This window comes from Sorex araneus, chromosome 6 (genome assembly GCF_027595985.1).
Source record: "Sorex araneus isolate mSorAra2 chromosome 6, mSorAra2.pri, whole genome shotgun sequence".
Taxonomy (NCBI): Eukaryota; Metazoa; Chordata; class Mammalia; order Eulipotyphla; family Soricidae; genus Sorex; species Sorex araneus.
This window is the reverse complement of record NC_073307.1, coordinates 71,928,662-71,950,948: the sequence shown is the minus strand read 5'-3', so window position 1 is coordinate 71,950,948 and position 22,287 is coordinate 71,928,662. Positions and strand designations below refer to the sequence as shown.

Here is a 22,287-nt window from a genome sequence, read left to right as displayed (position 1 = left end):
GTCATTCTACTATTGAGGACATCCACTGAGTTTTGAATTTTTCATCTACTGAACTTTTTATTAGTGACATTTCTTTTTGTAGCTTTCTTATTTCTGCTCTCATTTCTTTCTGTATTTTATTGGCTGTCTCTTCCACTGTTTCTTTCATATTCTCCTGTATTTTATTGGATATCTGTTCCTTTGTTTCTTTGAGTTCATTGAACTTTCTCCCATTTCACCTCTGAGTTCTTTATCAGAGAGATTATGTAAGTCCATATTCCCGGTTAAGGCTTCAGGGCTCCTTTCTTCGTCCACTCCTCGTGGCAAGGATCTACACTGTTTTCTCTTGGGCTGGAGTGATAGCACAGAGGGTAGAGCATTTGCCTTGCACGCGGCCCACCCAGATTCAATTCCTCTGTCCCTCTCAGAGAGCCCGGAAAGCTACTGAGAGTATCCCACCTGCACGGCAGAGCCTGGCAAGCTTCCCATGGTGTAATATGCCAAAAACAGTAACAAGTCTCACAATGGAGACATTACTGGTGCCCACTCGAGCAAATCAATGAACAATGGGAAGACAGTGCTACAGTGCTGTAGTAGTGTGGAGGTGGATCCCTCCAGTTCACTATCAGTGTCCCTCTCTCACTGCCAGGGAGGACTCTGGAGGTTGATGGTGGTCTCCTCTTTCCCCTTCAATGATATTACCTTCCTGTTTGTTGCTCCTAGCGCAGCTTCAGCTTCAGGGAGTGTGTTCTTTTATATGAGATTTGTATATGTTATTGTTTTCGCTATTATTTTGGTGAGTTTTGGGAGTATTTTGATTGGAGTAGGCTAGTAGGCTAGTGGACTATTGGTCAGTATGGATTGGGATAGTCAGGCTGACCTTGTTAGAATTAGCTAATGGAGGCTGAGATTAAATTCCCCTGAGAGGGGAATTTAACTGGCGGCTGCTCAGTGTCACAGCTGCCCCAACCGCAGCACTTGTATCTGTGGAGGAGAGGCTCTGAATTGATGCCTGTCCTGACAACTACACTTCTACTTCTGGCACCCTTTTTTTTTAATTGAATTACCATGAGATACAGTTACAAAACTTTTATGATTGAGTTTTCAGTCATATAATGATTGAATTCCCATCCCTCCTCCAGTATACATTTTCCAACACCAATATCCCCAGTGTCCTTCCTGCCACCCCTACCCCACCCTATCTCCTGCCTCTTTGGCAGATAATTTCCTTCTTATACTCTCTCTACTTCTGGGAATTATGATTTTCAGTACATATATTAATAGGCCATCATGTTTGGTTCTTTGTCTACTTTCAGCACACATCTCCCATCTTGAGCGATCCCTACAACCATCATTGACTTAGTGGTTTCTTCTCTATCCCAACTGCATTCTCCCCCAACTCATGAAGCAGGATTCCAAACATGGAGCAATTTTTTGGACCCCCTGGGTGTTAGTCTCATACTATGTTTTTATTTTTTTTAATATTCCACAAATTAGTGCAGTCATTCTATGTCTGTCCCTCTCTTTCTGACTCATTTCCTCCTTAGCATGATACTCTCTACGTCCATCCATCCACTTATAAACAAAGTCACCCGGCACACTTATAAAACCACAGGAGTCCCCTCTCACCTAAGTGCTCATTTGAGCACCTTTCTCGAGGAGGGATCTTCCAGTTCACTGCGCTGCTTGCTCCGCATGCCACACTCTGAACTCTTGAGAGTTAGGATTCATTTTTTAAAAAATGATTCATATAGGATTCATTAAAAAATTTTATTAGTGAATCACGGTGAGGTACAGTTACAAACTTATAAACTTTCATGTTTGCATTTCAGCCATACAGTGATCGTTTACCACCCTCCACCAGTTCCCATTCTCCTCCACCAATGTTCCCAGTATCCCTCCCACCACCCCAACCCCATCCCCCATCATCTCCCACCACACCCACCCCATCCCCCACCATCACTTCCTGCCTCTATGGCAGGGCATTTCATTTTGTTCTCTCTCCTTTTGGGTGTTGTAGTTTGTAGTAGAAGTATTGAGTGGCCATCATGTTCGGTCTTTAGTCTACTTTTGGCAGGCATCTTTCAACCTGAATGGGTTCTTCCAACATCCTCTGCTTGGTGTTCCCTTCTCTATCTCAGCTGCTTTTCCCCCCAGCGTATGAGGCCAATTTCCAAGCTGTAGAGCAGACCTCCTGGTCCTTATCTGTACTACTCTTGGGTGTTAGTCTCCCATTCTGTTACTTTATATTCCAAAGATGAGTTCGATCTTTCTATGTCTGTCTCTCTCTTTCTGACTCATTTCACTTAACATGATACTTTCCATATTGATCCACTTACATACGAAGTTCATAACTTCATCTTTTCTAACAGCTGCCATAATATTCCATTGTGTAGATGTATCAAAATTTCTTTAACCAGTCATCTGTTTTTGGACATTCTGCTTTTTTTCCAGATTTTGGCTATTGTAAACAGTGCTGCAATGAACATACAAATGCAGATGTCATTTCTACTATACCTTTTTGCCTCTCCGGGATATATTCACAGGAGTGGTATTGCTGGGTCAAATGGGAGCTCAATTTCTAATTTTTTGAGAATCGTCCATATTGCCATTTTGACAATGCTAATTCTCTCAATCTATGAGCAGGGAATATCTTTCCATTTCCTCATGTCCTCTTGTGTTTCTTGAAGTAGCGGTTTTTAGTTTTCTTTGTACAAGTCCTTTACCTCCTTAGTTATTCTGAGGTACTTGATTTTCTGAGGCATGATTGTGAACAGGATTTCTCTTTTCATGTCACTTTCTTCTCTCTCATTATAAATCCATAGGAAAACCATGGATTTTGGGGCATTGGTTTTATAGCCTGCAACTTTACTATACAAATCTATTGTTTTTAGGAGTTTCTTGGTAAAGGTTTTAGGGTTCTCAATGAGAGATGTTACTGGTGCCCGCTTGAGCAAATTGATGAGCAATGGGATGACAGTGACAGTGATTATCTGGAAATAGTGAGAACTTGATTTCTTCCTTTCCTACCTGAATTCCCGTAATATCTTTAACTTGCCTAACCACTATTGCAAATATTTCCAGTACTATACTGAACAGAAGTGGGGAGAGTGGGTATCCTTGTCTCATCCCTGATCTTAGAGGGAAGGCCCTTAGTTTTAGTTTTTCCCCATTGAGGATGATGCTTGCCATAGGCTTGTAGCAAATGGCTTTGACTTTATTGAGGAAAGTTCTTTCTATACCCATTTTGGCAAGCGTTTTTATCATAAACAGGTGCTGGATCTTGTCAAATGCTTTCTCTGCATCTATTGATATGATCATATGGTTCTTATTTTTTCTTTTGTTGATATGATGGGTTATGTTGATTGATTTCCAGATCTTAAACCATCCTTGCATTCCTGGGAAGAATCCCACTTGGTCGGGGTTTATGATCTTTTGGATGAGTTGTTGAATTCTATTTGCTAATATTTTGTTGAGAATCTTGGCATCCATGTTCATCAGGGATATTGGCCTGAATTTTATTTTTGTGGTGTCTTTGTTTGCTTTTAGTATTTGGAAGATATTAGCCTCATAGAAACTGTTTGGGAGGGTTTTTGTTTCTTCAATTTCCTGAAAAAGCTTGAGAAGAACTGGCAATAGGTCCTCTTTAAATGTTTGGAAGAATTTGCTAGTGAATCCATCTGGGCCTGGGCTTTTGTTTTGGGGAAGACTTTTGATTACAGTTTCAGTTCCTTGATATTAATAGATTTATTCAGGTACTCCAGATCTTCTTAGTTCAATTTTGGGAGATTATAGGAATCCAGGAATATATCAATTTCTTCTAGGTTCTCTTGTTTCATGGCATACAGATTTTCAAAGTAGTCTCTGATGATCTTTTGAATTTCTTTGGTTTCTGTAGTGATATCCCCTTTTCATTTCTGATTCGGTTTATTAGGGTTCTCTCTCTCTCTCTCTTTGTGAGTCTTGCTAGTGGTTTATCAATCTTGTTTATTTTATCAAAGAAGCAGCTCTTGGTGTCCTTGATATTTCGGATAGTCTTTTGGGTTTCCATGTAGTTGATTTCTGCTCTAAGTTTTATTATCTCTTTCCTTCTGCCTGCTTTAGACTCCTTTTATTGGTCCTTTTCTAAAATCTTGAGCTGGGAAGTCAAGTTATTTATGTGGGCCCTTTCTTCCTTCCTGAAAAATGCTTGCAGGGCTATAAGTTTTCCCTATAGGATTCATTTTTATCTCTAAGCAGATATTACAGTTCTAGGTTCAAAAGGTTCTATGTCCCTCAGTTATAAATCACATTAAAATTTTATATCTGATTCATAAACTCTACTTTTTTCTGCTGGCTATCTTCTCTCTGGTTCTAATTTTGCGCTTTGGAGTCAGCTTTTTTCTCTACCTTTTCTCACATCTTATCAGTTAATTTGTACAGTCAGGTTTAGTCCACTTTTTTTCCTAATTCTTTTCTGTTCTGGTCAAGCCCTTTATTTTTGACAAATAAATTCTGGTCCCATGAAAAACCTCCCTTGGCCATTTCATCTTCAAGGGATCTTGTCCTCTTCAGAATTCTGAAACGTCTAGTTGCTGATTTTTCTTTGATAGTTATTGTGTATCAAAGAAAATAAACTTTCAATGGTGATTCTTATTTTTATTAGTGTTTGTACTTAATCTTCCAAATTTTAAGATATAGTTCATATATTATACTTGCTTGAACTTTCCACAACATTCAGGAATGGGAATCTGTTAGTTGCTTAATTTAATATATAGTAAGGGCTCATATATTATGGGTGGTAGTATCTTTGAGAACCTTTACACTGTGGACTGGAGAGATAGCACAGAGGGTAGGGTGTTTGCCTTGCACGTGGCCAACCCGGGTTCGATTCCTCCATCCCTCTCGGAGAGCCCGGCAAGTTACCAAGAATATCCTGCCGCATGGCAGAGCCTGGCAGGCTACCCGTGGTGTATTCAACATGCCAAAAACAGTAACAGCAAGTCTTACAATGGAGACATTACTGGTGCCTGCCCAAGCAAGTTGATGAACAATGGGACTACAGTGCTACCCTGGTGATGAATTTTTCCCTTTATGATTGTGAAGTATTTAGGAAAAGTGAGACGTCGCTGTATCCAGTTGTTCTCTCTTATTATCAGTACTGGACAACACAGTTTGTCCTTTAGAGGACAAGGACCTACAGTGACTATGACCTATTTAATTGATACTTTGTGACCCAACCAAAAACAAAGAATAATAGTAAGAGGGCTGGTTGCCTGACTCTGTTCAACTTGGAAAAATGCAGCTTGTTGGAAATAATTTTCAGTTCTTCTTGATTTGGGGCCATGGAGTTTCCTACTATCTCTTAGAGCCTTTACCTATTTGCAGAGACCAAAGTGGGGAGAACTTGTAGCTCTCACATCTCTAATTACAGAAGACTACCAATAAAGCAAAACTAGAGTGATTTCTGGAACTTGAGGCATGGATAACCACAAACAATAAGTCTTTTGGTTTATATTCACGGACTTAAATACTTATAAGTTAATTTTGGTGAATACTAAAGAATAAAATATCTGCAGCACTGGTTTATTCTGCCTAGCTCAAGTTAACTTTTAGGTTTCCAATGGCTCAGAAAGGTCCCTTGACCTGGAGGTCATACTGGGAACTGGGATGATTTCTTAGCATTTCTTGTAGCAATGCATATTTATTGATCATATTGTAATGCAATGTTGATGTAATTTATATTGTAATGCAATGTAACTATGCCTGTGATTGTATTTGTTTATCATGTTGTTCATTGTTGGTGTCATGCAATGCTTTGTTGGATCAAAGCTGAATGGTTTTATGATAATTCCTCTTTGCTTATGTAAATCACAAAATCTTTTATGGCTATTTTAATTCCACAAAACCTGAAGCTGAAAATCTTTAATATCCAAAGGAAATTTTACTTTTGTCTACTTATGAGTTGGGTCACATAGAGAAATTTCTGGAAATGTATTTATTTGAATGTCAGATACTTATCAGTGAACCATCTGACTTTAAAGACTGGAGTATGGATTCACTGCTGTTCAACTCTCATCCCAAATGAGAGAAGGACTACTCACATCTGCATAGGAGACTCACTTTTTTAATTTTAAAAAAGGGTGGCTGTGGAGTTCGACCAATAGTACAGTGGGTAGGGGGCTTGCATTGCATGCAGCTATCCTGGTTTTGATCCCTAGTACACCATATGGTCCCTTGAGCCCACTGGGAGTGATCCCTGAGGGCAGAGCTAGGAGTAAACCCTGAAGATGGCTGGGTGTGGCTCAAAATACAAAAGAATAAATAAAAAAGAATGGTTAGTTTGGGACTATTTAATAACACATATGCAAGCATTGCATGTAAAAATTTTTTTAAGATGGGAATATATAGGTGGATCCTATGACCTAATTTTTACTTCTAAGGTTACACTTGATCTTTTGAGGGAGAGGCTCCCAAGGAGTACTCCGGAGGCCGGGTCACCCCTCCCTGTGGTTCTCAACAATGGGCCTGTGGTGTGATGTGAGGGCCTTAGGATGTGGTACAGATGACCTGGGTTATTCTATGGTACTCAGAGCTGTGATGCTGAGGATTAAACCAGGGTAGGCAATATGCAAGGCTTATGCCTTACCTTCTGCTCTAATCTATGGTCTTGATTGATCTTTTTACACTTTAATGTTCCAATCATTTCTCCAAATCATACTGGTTGTTTTTTATCCCTTGCTCAAAACCTTTCATTGGTTTCTCTTTGTAACAAAAAGACCAGATTTTGTAGCCTTGGTATACTCATGGCCTTCCACATCTATTCCTAGCAGCTCTTTCTTCCACATTCTAAATTTTAAGCAGGGGTGTGGTTTCTTTGTTATGCCAAGGCCTTTTGAGTACTTATAACCTTATTTGAGGTCCATACAATATAGACAGACAGGCTTCTGGCATATGTGTCTGTCCCATCATGTACCAGGGTCAGACTTTGTGACCCTGGAAACATGTCTTAAATGGCCTGTGGATTGTATGTTCCCAAACTCTGCTGATGGAAGCAGTCAACTCATCTCTCTTTAGACTCCCCCACACTGCCATCTCCCACACTGCCACACTCCTGTCTGGGTCTTTGTATGTGCGAATCATGAAGCTGGACATTTGGCGGGCCCCTCTGCCCTTTATTTCTGATCTATCAAGAGCCTGTTTTCCCTTGTGGCATGTATTATGATACTAGAAATGTCTTTGTTAATCTAACAAGATGTATACGAGATAAAATGTGAAGTATTCACAGTAGTGCCTAACTCAGAGCAAGAACTCAGTAATAGAATGTGATTGTTTTTAGTTTCTAGCCCAAAGAAGGGAAATGGAGTCTGAAAGTCAGACTTGCCATTGACTTGGAAAAGTAAGAGACAAGCCATGTCTCTGTAGGGTGGAATGGAAAAGGTGAAATGTGGGCTTGGAAACTGGCCTCACATGCTGGGGGAAAAGGCAGCTCAGATAGAGAAGGGAACACCAAATGAAGGATATTGGGGGGACCCATTTGGGTTGAAAGATACATGCCGAAAGTAGACTATAGACTGAACACAATGGCCACTGAATACCTCTGTTGCAAACTAGAGCACCCAAAAGGAGAGAAAACAAAAGGAAGTGCCCTGCCTCAGAAGTGGGATGGGGTGGTTGGGGGTGGTGGGAGGGATATTGGGAACATTGGTGGAGGAGAATGGGCACTGGTGGAGGGATAGGTAAATGATCATTGTATGACTGAAATGCAAACATGAAAGTTCATAAGTTTGTAACTGTACCCATGGTGATTCACTAATAAAAAAATCAAAAAGAAAAGAAAGGTGAAATGTAGATGTAGAAAGTAGGGAGTTAATCATGTGTTAAGGAGAGGCATATTGCTATCCATACCCCTAAATAAGGAAATTGATGATTGACATTATCAATTTGTCTTCAGTTTCCCCAAAAGTATGCATCAAAAAGACCAATAACAATTCCTGGTGGGGATGTGGAAAAAAAAGAATACTCATTTACTTCTGAATGTGTGTAGAGAAATGAATGATTATAGAAATCTCAGTGTAGAGATTTCTCAAAAAGTTAAAAATATAACTACCCTTTCATGCCAAGAAGGGCTGTATTAAAGTTTTTCCTTCCAGTTGGTGTTGTGTATTTTTGTTTACCGAATACTCTATAGCTTTGGGACTTCGAAATGGTAAATATTAATGGTATATAAAGAACCATGATACATAAACATATGATCTTAATAACATAATGGATGTTTAATTGTGTAGGTAAACAGGACCTAGAAAGACATGTCAGACGTAACTGCATGTAATTGTCCATGACTGTTCTTTGCTTCTTTTTTCCATTTCCTATTCACATGTTAAAAATAATAAATATTTTAAAAACCTGAAAAAAATATATAAAATTACCCTATCACCTGGTAATTCTGTTCCTAGGTATGTATCATAAGAACACTAATTTAATGACATGTATATACGTGCATTGAATCACTATTTACAAGAGTAACGATCAAATGTCTAAGATAAGTGGATAAAGAAATTGTGACATATATACACAACGTAATACTTCTCAGGTATAAGAAAAGAGGAAATACTGTCTTTTGCCTCAGTTTGAATGGAGCTCGTGTGTATCATGCTAAGCAAAGTCAAGTCAGAAAGAGAAAAGACAAGTATCAGATCATCTCATTCATAGGTCGTAAATTAAAAAATAAAATAAGGAGATATATATTGTCCAATGAAAACAAACCCTTAGATTATTGAGGCCAAGTCAAGTTAGTGGAAGGGAACAGTTTTAACAACTGGTAGAAGATAATTGTCACTTTGGTGGTAGTAATGACAATTGCCCTCCAGAGTATATAAATATACTCTTCTAACTAAAATTACAAATATAAGTGGGAAAAAATTCTTGCTACTTTTTTCTCATTACATATGTGTACTACATTTTGTTTATCTCTTTATTTGTTATCTGTGTCATTTGGAACATTGTTTATATTTTGGCTATTTTGAATAAATGTTGCTGTTAGTGAGGTGTACAAGTATTTGTTTGATCCCTACTTTCATTTCTTTAAAAAAAATTTTTATTTCACTTAGTAGTGAAATTTCTTAATCTTTTTTGTGTTTTGGGTTTCTTCATTACACATGATGGTGCCCAGGGCTTCTGCCTCTGTGCCCTGGAACCACTGCTAGTGGGGCTCAGGGACCAAGGATTGAACTGGGTCAGCCTCATGCAAGGCAAGTGTCCTGCCTACTGTACTATCTCTCTTTCCCCAATCATGGTAATCATATGCTTTCTTTCTTTTTTGGGGGGAGGCCACACCCAGCGATGCTCAGGGGTTACTCCTGGCTTTGCACTCAGGAATTACTCCTGGCGGTGGTTGGGGGACCATATGGGATGCCGGGGATCGAACCCGGGTCGGCCACTTGCAAGGCAAACGCCCTACCCCCTGTGCTATCGCTCTGGCCCCAATCATATGCTTTCTTGCTATACTGTTTTACAGTTTCACAAGCCATTCCCATGGTTTCTAATTTTTCCACACTAGAACACAATATTGGTTTTGTTTTGTTTTTTTAGTAACAGATCCACTGGTATCAGGTTATGGTATCTGTTTGTGGTTTTGATTTCCCTATCACTGTATCACTGTATCACTGTCATCCCGATTTGCTCAAGCAGGTGCCAGTAACATCTCTGTTCATATCTGCCGCGTGCTAGTGTAGCCTGGTGGTGTACTGGGGGCTCTTTCAGGGTCAGGAGAATGAGGACCATCATTGTTACTATTTTTGGCATATCAAATATGCCACAGGTTGCCAGGCTCTGCTGTGTGGGCAGGTACTCTTGGTAGTTTGCCTGGCTCTCCGAGTGGGGATAGAGGTTTAGAGGTTTTTGAGGTGGCCTCTAATTGCCTTTACAGGTTTTCCCAGTCAGGCGCATATATATATCAGGCATATATATATTTCCCTCTGTGATTTATTGCCTACTGTCTGAACCCCATCAAATATGGTGTGGCAATTATGGAAAATGGGTAGGGAGTGTCTTATGATGTGTCCAGGAATATGTTCACTCATATGTGAGGCTTGGCCCGAGTGTGTGGAAAGGGGACTGGAGCGTGGTGGCAGTTGGTTTGTGGAGATCAGCTGCTGGGCCTTGGTCCCTTGGGGTAGGGAGGGCTCTCAACCCCCTCCCTCTGGGGTCCCCTGAGTGAAAACTAGCTTGGAGTCCAGTGGCATGATGGGGGCCTCATTTTATGCTCCCTTCTGGGAGAAGCAGCCACGAATTCTGGAGGGTGGCCAATGAGGAGATTATCAGGCGTTGGTAGGAGGTAGCTTATGGGTGTGAGCCCTGGGTTGCCAGAGACTGGGGGAAGCAGACAGAGGATCTCTGCTCCTGGGTAAGCCCAGAGTCTAGGTCACAAAGTTTCACATTACCTGGGTTCCATGGTACTTCACTCATGCGTGAGGCTCAGCCCAAGCATGTGGAAAGTGGCCTGGAGTGCGCCAGCAGTTGGTTTGTGGAGGTTGGCTGCCGGGGTTGGGTCCCTTGGGGTGGGGAGGGCTCTCAGCCCCCACCCTGGGGTGCCCTGAGTGAAAACAGCCTGGTGTGGGGTCTGGTGGCATGGTTATGGGGCCTCATTTTATGCTCCCTTCCCTAATAACTAATAATATGGAATATCTTTCTGTATGTTTGTCTATTAGCCACGTGTATGTTATGTTTTGAGAAATAATGCCTCCTGCATTTTTGATTTGATTATTTTGTTGTTGTTGATGAACCCAAACAGGAAAATTGCAATTCCTTCTCTTTCATTTCATGTCATTATCAGCAAAAGTTGGCTTTTATTGAGTACTTATATAACCTAAACAATATGCTGTCTATTGGAATTTTTTTCCTTTTAGATTTCACAACAAACTTTTGAAATATATATTGTGACCATCCTTATATTATACTTAAAGTGAAATTTGCAGTCAGCATTGCACAAGGAAGACTGGAACAATGTGTGACTCTGTCCATCATGATAGTACTGGTTCCCTAGCCTCCAAAATGCCTGGCATTGAAACCTCTTCTAAGTAAACCGTTCTTAACTAAGCAGCTTTATGATCCACAGAACTTTCTCTGCTAAAGATGCCCAACACTTCCCCTTCTTTCACCTGCTATTGGTCCAAGTTTGGTGAAGGTGCAGACGATGACCCTTACCTCTTCACTGGGATCAGTCTAAGCACAATGATTCTTTGGGGGAGCATTCTCCATTCTCTTTATGTTGCTATTTCTCTGGCCTTGCATTCACCCAGCTGGGACTTGGGGAGAGGCCAATGCAGTGACTTGGGGTTGGGAAGAAGTTGGCGGAACATTCCCAAGCAGTACTCCGACAAGCCCAAGGAGTTCCGCCTAAAGTACAGTGGACAAAGGAACTCTTGTCCACAGGCCTGGGGGTGGGATACATCTGGTCAGTGACACAGCTTGGCTATTGTATATTTTGACCCAGCCAACTTTTTTTTAGCTGAGAAAGGGGAATAAAAAGAAAGTTGGGGGGGAAAAATGAAAGCCTTCAGAAAGTTTACATCTGGAAAGTCCAGAATGCGTTGTTGATTACCACACAGGGGCTAGAGCAGATTTGGAGGAACTGTGCAATGTAGTGGCTTCTTTGTGAAAGAATGGCAATGAGTACAGTCACAGGAATATCCTCTGGGGTGACATTCTCTGGGCTGCCTGGGGCCCTGACCTGGGAGCTGCTTGCCTCAGCTTCATTTCCCACAGAAGCCGGGAAGTGGAGAGGAAGTGGGCAGGGGCCTTGCTTGAGACAGAACCCAAGGCTCCCTCTGCGTCTGCAGCCCCGCGGGTCCCTGATGGTAAGAACTCCTCTCACCTGTAGGTGGGTGATACATTTGCCTTTCTCTGCATGTTTCTAAAATGATTTAGGTAATTTAAAATGGTATTTCTGAGAACCCTTTGTGATCTGGGCTTGGACTGCCGGCTTAGAAGGTGTGGGAACTCGTGTGCTTGGGGGAACAAAGGGCCCAAGGCATAAATGAAAAAGAAAGGAGATGTGGGTCTTTGTGCCAGAAATCTGAAGAGGAGAGGAGAGGAGAAAAAGTTAAAAAGAAATGACTGTGGAAGGAAATTGTCTTGGCTCCCTCCCCTAGTTACCTGGGGGAATGTTTGGAGTAAAAAAAAAGAGCAGTAACATGGATTTCTTAAGTGGGAATGAAAGTCCAAATCTGGGACCTCGCTCCCATTTATGAAGCTTTGCTCCCACTTCCTCTACCCCCTGGTCACAGCTTCCCAGAAGAAGGTAAGTGTCGACATGAATTCCAGTGTCAGCGCAGTAGTTCTCTTGGACTGGGCAGGATGCTTTTGTCCACTTTGCTTGTGGCAGCTACAGAGATTATGGAGATGCTCTCCTGAGACTTAGGGGAAGAACAGTTCTGTGTTACCTGCCTCTCGACCTCTGGAAATTAAATCCCTCTTTTTATTTATTTTTTTTTTGGGGGGGAAGGACAAATACAGTATTACTCTCAGCATAAAACAACTTCTGTGTTTTTGAGATAAGGAAAACTCAAATCTCATTACTCTAGTTGTTAATAATCATCATCTTCAGACTTTGTAGAGCAGAGAGTGGTTTAGTTTCTAAGGAGCCGTTGTCTTTGCATATGACACTCATTTGATTCTCTCTCCCACTGTTTTGGTTAGTATCTCAGGTTTTTCTGTGGTTTCCAGTGTGGGCCTGGTGAACTGGGGAAAGAGCTGGTGTTTATTATCTAGTACTACATTCTAATAAGCCAGTAGACTCCTAGGATCCGTACAGCTAGGCTTCTCCAAGCTGTATCTAAGTTGCTTAAGGGCTCTTTAAAATATAGAGCCTGGCTCTAGGGCCACACCCAGGTCTCTGCATTTCTAATGACCTGGCTCAGAGAGCACATATGGAGAGCAGTTGCTGAATAGAACCTAGATCTGTCAGCTCTGAAGTTCAATGACTTAGGACCTAGCTAGAGAGAGCTGAGGTTGAGGCTATGGTTTATAGTGAGATTTCCTGGGAGACAGAAACACTAATGGCTACCTGGAGAGTAGGAATAGAAACAGCTTTCTTGCTAGCTCTTCCAAGAGTATGAGTAAGGAAGTATGAGTTAGGTTGATATATGAGACTGATACATGTGGCAAGTGGCAGTCTGTGGTGTGTGCCTAAGCTGAAGTGGATGTTATTGATATATAGAGGATGAGTTGTGAGTTGTGGACAAAAACTTAACTGCTAACAGAAACAAAACAGACAACCCTTGAAGAACATCTGGTCCAACTTCCGTGATTTCAAGATGAGGAAATTGTGGCTGACCAACAATGATGAAGTGCGTTGCTCAAGATCTCACAACAAGACAGCTGCAGCTATAGCCTAGCATTCAGATCTCCTATGCTCATAACCCTAGTAGCTCTCAAACTTCAACAACAATGACTTCGGCTATAACCCTTAGTCTAATTTTATATTCACCAGTAGCAGAGACTCAAAATGACAGCTGAATTGGGGAGGATATCATGGATGTGCTTCCTGAATCTATAGCTCAGCTTGTAGAGAGGAGGACTGTAGGGAAGCTCCCAAATCCTGTGGAGGTCCCAGAGCAATAGTACAGAGGGTAGAGCATTTGCCTTGCACACAGCCAACCTGGATGCAATCTCTGGCATCCCATATGGTCCCCTGAGCACTGCCAGCAGTAATTCCTGGGTGCACATCCAGGATTAACCCCTGAGTATTAATGGATGTGACCCCAATAGCCAAAAAAACAAAACAGACAAAAAGAATTTTGTGGAAAATTTGTATAACCCTTTAACTTTGATCTCGCTCCAGTTTTTATGATTCACTGGAAGCCAATGCATCTGAGTCTTTAAAATCATTTGGATTCTATCTAGCCCTTTGAATCATCTTTCTGACACACTTCTGAACCTAAATATGATTGTAATGGCATAATTCTTGGTAAACTGAATTATGTTCCTGCCATCCCACCAGAGATGCAGCACTCTCTAAAGTGTCATTAGTGGTGGCATGAAGCACACAGAAACTTTGTATACTAAAGAAAGATGGAGGAAGGTATTTCACTAGCATCATTGACCCTTGTTGTACAGCTCAGGTATTAAGGGGTGCTGAACTGGTCCATACAGTAAAAAATCTGCATGTAACTTATAGTCTTCCCTCCATATATGCAGGCTCTGGTCTCACAAATTTAGTAACCACTAATTTAGAACTTACAAATAGAAAATAAGATATCCACATGTAAGTGGAGCTCTGTTTTTTTCTCCTCTTTACCTGCCAGGACCTTGGACCATGATTTTCTCCTCTACGGAGGGAAATTTTTCCAGAATAATTTGTTGAGGTTTTTCAGTCTTTCACATTTGCATATGGTACTTAGAAGGAATTGTTGATTTTCCTCCTTCTCCTCCTCTTTATTCTCCTTGCACTGAACCTGGTGCAACCAAATAGTGATAATAAATAATACATAAATTTCAATGTACTATCTTATTTATTATTATATTTTGTTTTGGGATGTCATACTCAGCAGTGCCCTGGACTTACTCCTTGTTTTGTGTTCTGGGAACCATATGTGGTACTGGGAACTGAATGTGGGTCAGCCAGAGGGGGTGTGGTAGTTGAGGGGTATGTCTGGGGACAGAGACTGATGCAGGCAAGGGATGGCTTGGCAAGATACTTTCCAGGAGGATTAGTTGACATTGGGGATTTGAGCCTACATGTGAAGGTATCTCAGGGGTTAGCATGAATAAGTGCTGGGGGAGAGGGAAGTTCAAAATATAGATTACTATGAATGTAATGCAATTGTGCATTTACCCTATGAAGTAAAATCTTAATTATACTATGTTTTGTAGAGTCCTGTGGATATTTATAGTTAAGCAGTTAAAAAGCCTGGTTTGGAACATTTCTTTCTTTATTTTTTTTTCAAATTTAAAACTCTTTTGAAAGAAAGTGAATCACTGTGAGATGCAGTTACAGAGCTGTTAATGGTTGGGTCTCAGTCATAAAATGTTCCAACACTCATCCCTCCACCAGTATACATTTCCTGCCACCTATGTCCTCAGTTTCCCTCCCACCCACCTCCCACCTATCTCTATGGCAGACACTTTTCTTCTTTCTCTCTTTCTATATATATGTGTATGTATATATATGTATATGTATATATATATATATATCTTCCTCTCCCTATCTCTCTCTCTCTACCCTCTCCTTTTGGGCATTATGGTTTGCAATACAGATACTGAGAACCTATCATGTTTGTTCCTTTACCTACTTTCAGCACATAGTTCTTACCCAGAGTGATCATTTCCAACTATCTTTGTCATAGTGGCTCCTTCTCTATCCCAAATGCCCTCCCCTACCAGCACTTGGAGGAAGCATTCAACCATGGACCAGTCCTCCTTGCCCTTATTTCTCCTGACCTTGGGGGTTAGTCTCATACGTTGTTGTTATTGTTGTTGTTTTTTAATATCCCACAAATGAGTGCAGTCATTCCATGTCTGTTTCTTTTCTTCTGATTCACTTCACTCAGCATGATACTTGCCACGTCCACTCATTTATAAGCAAATTTCATGACTTCCTTTTTCCTAACCACTGCATACTATTCCGTTGTGTAGATGTACCATACTTTATCCATTTGTCTGTTTTGGGGCATTCAGGTTGTTTCTAGATTCTGGCTATTGTGAATAGTACTGTAATGAACATAGGAGCAGATGATGTTTCTGCTATGTGTTTTTGAGTATATTCCCAGAATTGGTATTGCTGGGTCAAATGGGAGCTCAATTTCTAGATTTTTGAGGAATGTCCACATTGTTTTCCAAAAAGGCTGGACTAGTCAGCATTTCCACCAACAGTTAAGGAGAGTCCCTTTTCCTTGCATCTGTGCCAGCACTGGTGGTTCTTGTTTATTGGGGTGTGTGCCAGTCTCTGTGATGTAAGATGGTTTCATTGTTATTTTGATCTGCATCTCCCTGAATATTAGTTCTGAAAAATATTTTTTCATTTGCCTTTTGGCCATTCGAATTTCCTCTTGGAGAAAGTTTCTGTTCATTTCTTCTCCCCATTTTTAATGGGCTTCAATTTTGTTGTTGTTGTTGCAAAGTTCTACCAGTGTCTTGTATATATTTACTATTTATCAGTAGGGTATTGGGTGAATAACCTTTCCAATTCCATAAACTGTCTTTGTATCTTGGTCACTGTTTCTTTTGAGGTGCAGGAGCTTCTTAGTTTAAAGTAGTCTCGTTTGCTAATCTTTGCTTCCACTTGGTTGGTCAGTGGTTTTACATCTTTGAGGATACCTTTAGCTTCAACATTGTGGAGGGTTTTTTTAAATTTAGGAATACTGCTACTTATTCAGCCATTGATTAAGCTGATTGAATTTGGCATGAACATTGCATTAAAATTTTTTTTGAATATCCATGAGATAGACCATAATAAAGCTGTTCATAATTGGGTTTCAGACATACAATGATCCAGCACCCATCCCTCCATCAGTGTACATTTCCAAACACCAATGTCCCCTGTTTCCCTACCACCATCCCCCAATGCCCAGCCCCACCCCAGCCTCCCCCTATGGGAGGCACTTTCCTTCTTGCGCTGCTCTCTCTCTCTCTCTCTCTCTCTCTCTCTCTCTGTGTGTGTGTGTGTGTGTGTGTTCTTTTCCTTTTGTGCATTATGGTTTGCAAAACAGGTGCTAAGAGGTCATTGTGTTTGTTCGGGGGCATTCAGTATTTTTATCTGGACAGTAGGTAGGCTGTGGTAGCTTTCAATTGGGTGGCAGCTTTGGGGTGTGGATGTGTCTGCCAAGCTTCCAGAAGTACAGGGAGGTGGGAGGTAGCCCATCTCGAACCTGAGAAAGCCTGGAGATTTCAGTCACAAAGCTGGCATGCCAAAATTTTCAGCAGATCTTCTTGGGCAGGCCCCTGGCCAACCCTCTCCCTTCCAATTTATCCCAGTCTGTTCAGCCGTGCACTGGGCAGGGATTGGCTGCAGCTTTTGATCTCTTTTGTGATTTATTTATGGGTCTCTGAAGCAAGACCAGTAGTAGAGCTTATGTAGTGGTGCTAGAGTTGATTTGTCGGAGTGACTGCCAGTGCTCTAGGAGTATTAGGAAGTGGGTGGAGGTTGCCCATTCCAACTCCAAGAAAACCTGAAGATTTCAGTCATAAAATCTGCATACCTGAGTTTTCAGCAGATCATATCTTGCTGAGGCCCATCTTGAGACGTTGGAGTCAGGCTGGAGGTATGAAAGCAATTTTGAACTGTGGAAGCAAGTGGCTGTCAGGGGCTTTGTTGTAGTGGGCTCCAGACTGACCTTTCCCCCTCCAATTTGCCCTGGTCTGTTCAGCCATGTGAGGGTCTGAGATTTACTGCTGCTTTTGATCTCTTTCAAGATTTGTGGGTCTCTGAAATAAGGCCAATAAATGAGCTTGTATAACTGAGCTATAAGTGATTTGTGGGCATGTTTCCAACATACCTAACTGTTGGACATTTAATTTTTTGGTAAACTTCATCCCAAGTTGTTGGTGTCTGCCATAGGCACAGCAGCAATTTTGGGGTATCAGGAAGCCTCAAGGCACCATCAGGCTGCTGATGCACTCACCCCACAGATACAGGTTGACTTGCTGGCAGCACCATACAACCATTGGGGAGGGTTTTGCCTATATTTTCTTCCATGTACCTTATGGAATTGGGTGTGATGTTGAGGTATTCAATCCATTTTCACCTGACTTTTGTGCATGGCATTAGATAGAGATCTGAGGAGCACTGTCATCCCATTATTCATTATTTTTTGAGCAGGCACCAGTAATGTCTCCATTGTGAGACTTGCTGTTACTGTGTTTGGCATATTGAATACACCACGGGTAGCTTGCCAGGCTCTGCCGTGCAGGCGGGATACTCTCAGTAGCTTGCTGGGCTCTTCGAGACGGATAGAGGAATCAAACCCGGGTTGGCCACATGCAAGGCAAATGTCCTACCCGCTCTGCTATAGCTCCAGCCCAAAGGTCTGAATACAATATTAATAATTTTTTTCTTGTAGCTGCCCAGTATTATGAACACCACTTGTTAAAGAGGCTTTCCTAGCTACACTTCATATTTCTTGCTGCCTTATTAATGATTAAATTATCATATATATGAGGTTTCTGAACTTTCGAAGCTTATCAACTGATTTTACTAAATTTGTTTGTTTTCTGATCTGTTCTTCATCATTCAGCCTTTTGAACTAAACTTACTTCAGATAACATTATTTCCAAGCACTCTTTTCCTCCATTCGTGTTTTCTCCATTTGTAGAAATTTTATTCTTGTTTAATGGAGCCAGTATTGTAACCACAGGAGATTATAATATTGTATTGCAGTAGGAGAGCACAGAGGCATTGGAGTAAACTATCACAGTAATGATACAGAAACATTTTTCTGAACTAAAGTTAGCAAAAACTGAAAAGTACCATGAGAACCTAGCTTGAAGGTTTGTTGAATGGAAAACAAAACAAAACAAAACAAAAATGAGCAAACACCAACTAGCTAGTGAATTTCAGCATCACAATATGAGATATTTGTGATTAGTTTGGGAACAATTAATTAATGTTAGTTTCATAAGAGCCAAGCAAACCAATAAACAGTTCTATTGTAATTTAAGGACTGGAGTGATAGCACAGCGGGTAGGGCATTTGCCTTGCACGCAGCTGACCCAACTTCGATTCCTCTGCCCCTCTTGGAGAGCCTGGCAAGCTACCAAGAGTATCTCACCCACACAGCAGAGCCTGGCAAACTCCATGTGGCATAATCAATATGCCAAAAACAGTAACAACAAGTCTAACAATGGAGATGTTACTGGTGCCCGCTTGAGCAAATCGATGAGCAATGGGATGACAGTGACACAGTGATATTTGAGGTTATGTGTCAGGGTATTCAACTTTTTCCATTTGTTTGTGAGTGTATCTTTATTCCAATACCATGCTGTTTTATTACTATCATTTGTAGTATAGTTTAAAGTTGGGAAAAATCTTCTTTTTACCAAAAATTGTTTCCATTCTTGAGGGGTTATTGTTCCATATGTATTTCAGGAATATTTGATCAATTTCTTTGAAAAATATCATGGTTATTCTGATAGGCATCACAGTGAATCTGTATAATACTTCGGTGAGTATTGTCATTTTGACAGTTTAAACTCTCCCAATCCATGACCGGCAGATGTGTTTCTGTTTCCTCGTGTCCTCTTTTATCTCTTGAAGTAGTGTTTTGTAGTTGTCTTTGTACAGGTCCTGTATCTCCTTAGTTAAACTGATTCCGAAGTACTTGATTTTCTGAGATACAATTGTGAATGGGATTTTTTTAATATCACTTTCTTCTCTTTCATCATTTGCATTTGGGGAAGTCATGGACTTTTGGGTATTTATTTTGTAACCTGCCACTTTATAATACTGATCTACTGTTTCTAGAAGCTTTGGGGTTGAGGCTTTGGGGTTCTCTAAATATGTCATATGCAAATATTGAGAACTTGAATTATTCCTTTCCAATCTGGAAGCCTTTAATATCTTTTTCTTCCCTAACTGCTATGGCTAGTACTTCCAGTACTATGTTGAAAAGAAATGGCAACATTTGGCAGCCTTGTCTTATTCCTAATCTTAAAGGGAAGGCTTTTAGTATTTCCCCATTGAAAACAATGCTTGCCATCGGTTTGTGGTAGATGACTTTGACTATATTGACAGAAGTTCCTTAATCTTTCATTTTGTTCAGAGTTTTCATCATGAACAGGTGCTGGATCTTGTCAAATGCTTTCTTCTTCATCTATAGATATGATGATGTGATTTTGATCTTTTATTGATATGACGAATTATGTTGATGGACTTGTAAATGTTAAACCATCCGTGCATCTCCAGGATGGTTATGGTGTATGATCTTTTTGATGAGTTGTTGGATTCTATTTGCTAGTATTTTGTGAAGATTTTTGCATCTATGTTCATCAGGGATATCAGCCTGTAATTTTTCTTTTTTGTGTTGTCTCTGATTCGGGTATCGGGTAATGTGTGCCACATAGAAGCTGTTTGGGAGTCTCTGTTTCTTCAGTTTCCTGGGAAAGCTTGTAAAGAACTCACAATAGGTTCTCTTTAAATATCTGAAAGAATTCATAATGAATCCATCTGGACCTGGGCTTTTGTTTTGGGGAAGACTTTTGATTACTATTTCAATTTCCTCAATTGTGATAGGTCTATTCAGGTATTCTGTGTCTTCTTATTTCAGCCTTGGAAGGTTATAGGAATCCAGGAATTTATCCCTTTCTTCTAGAGACCTTGCTTTGTGTCATAGAGTAATTTCTGATGATATTTTGAATTTCTGTTGTGATGTCCTTCTTTTCATTTCTGATTTGGCTTATTAGGGTTTTTTTCCTCTCTCTTTATTTGTCAGACTTGCTAATAGTTTATTGACCTTTTTAAAAATATTTTTTTTAAAGAACCAGCTCTTGGTTGCATTGATCTTTTGGATTGTTTTTTTTTGAATCTACCTCATTGACTTCTGCTCTAAGTTTTATTATTTCTTTTGATCTTCCTGGTTTGGGCTCCATTTCTTGGTCATTTTCTAAGATCTAAAGCTGTGAACTCAAGTTATTTATGTGGACCCTTTCTTCCTTCCTGATGAGACCTTGCTGAGCTATAAACTTTCCCCTTAACACTACTTTAGCTTTGTCCCACAAGATAGATAATGTCTTCATTCTCATTTCCAGCAATATTTTGATTTCTTTTTTGATTTCCTCTCTAACCCATTGGTTGTTAAGCAGTGAGCGGTTTAATTTCCAAGTGTTTGATTTGATTGTCTGTTTCAGTGTGTGGTTAACTTCTATTTTCAGTATATCATGTATAAAAAATTCAATTGTGCAATTTCTATCTTTTAAATTTTATTGAGGTATGTTTTGTGGCCCAACATGTGGTATGTCTGGGAAAATATTCCATGTGCATTGGAGAATAGTGTGTATTTGGCTTTGGGGGAATAAAAAGCCCTGTATATATCTACGCCATTTCTTTTATTTCTTCCTTCAGAATCAGTATTTCCTTGCTGAATCTTAATCTTTTTGATATTTCAAGAGATACTCTAGACAAAGTGATCTAGACAAGCTGGTGTTGAAGTCTCCAACTAATATTGTATTGCTACCAATGTCTTCCTTGAAGTCTCTTAGCAGTTTTTAAAAATTATTGTGCTGGTCTCTCTTTGGGTGCATATATGTTTAGGAGTGTAATCTTTTGTTTTTGTTTTGTTTTGTTTTTTGCTTTTTGGGTAACAACCGGCAATGCACAGGGGTTACTCCTGGCTCATGCACTCAGGAATTACTCCTGGTGGTGCTCGGGGGACCACATGGGATGCTGGGAATCAAACCTGGGTCAGCCGTGTGCAAGGTAAACATCCTACCCACTGTGCTATCATTCCAGCCCCTAGGCGTGTAATCTTACTGGTGTACATGTCCCTTGATTGTTAGAAAAGGCCTTCCCTGTACTTTCTAATCTTTTTGAGCCTGAAATCTAGGTTGTTGTATACTAGTATGGCTACCACAGCTTTTTTGAAGAAGTTTTTTGCTTGAAGAATTGTTTTCCAGCCTTTAACTTCAAATCTGTGTTTGCTCTGACTTTTCAGATGTGTTTCTTGTAGGCATCAGAATGATGTTGGATTCCATTTTTTAATTCATTTTACTACTATGTGTCTCTTAATTATGTGTGTTTAGACAATTGATGTTAAGAGATTATTGTCATGGGGTTTTGTGCCGTATTTTCTGTGGAATTTTGTTGTGTCTGTGGAGTTTTTCTTGTCTTACAGTAGCCCCTCCAGTCCTTTTAAAGTTAGTTTTGAGTCTATGTAGTTCCTTATGTGTTGTTTATCTATAAAGAAGTGCATCATTCCTTCACATCTGAATGAGAGTCTAGTTGGTTAAAGTATTCTTGGTGAGATGTTCAACTCATTGATCTTTGTTTAAACTATATCCTACCACTGTCTTTGAGTACATAGGGTTTTATCTTTTATGTCTGCTGTAAATCTAAGGGATGCTCCTTTGTATGTGATTTCCTTCTCTGACCTTCTTGCTTGCATTATTGTGTCTCTACCTATGGTATTCATCATTCATATTATGATAGTTTTTGCTGGTACCCTTTGGACTTCTTGGATCTGGATGCCTGCATTCTCCAGCTCTGGGATCTTTTCAGCAATGATGTCTTTAATTGTTACTACCTCATTGGGGTTGCCTCCCTGTCCCTCTGGTATTTTGATGATTATTATATTGTTCCTTTCAAATTCACCCCATATGTCTCTTACCTGCCCTTGAACT

At 40.4% G+C, this 22,287-nt stretch overlaps 1 protein-coding gene across 3 annotated transcripts in view; it reads left to right on the top strand.

The window, feature by feature from the left end:
• GAS7 (growth arrest specific 7) overlaps window positions 1-22,287 on the top strand; it is a 313,323-nt gene that overhangs the window by 152,102 nt on the left and 138,934 nt on the right. The window contains exon 1 of one of the 3 annotated variants that reach the window (XM_055141425.1): window positions 11,710-11,816. The exons of the other annotated variants lie outside the window; for them this stretch is intronic. Within the exon in view, the coding sequence (XP_054997400.1) occupies window positions 11,814-11,816 (3 nt within the window). The 5' untranslated portion in view covers window positions 11,710-11,813. Of the gene's footprint in view, window positions 1-11,709; window positions 11,817-22,287 lie in introns of those variants that run through there. 3 annotated transcript variants of the gene reach the window in all.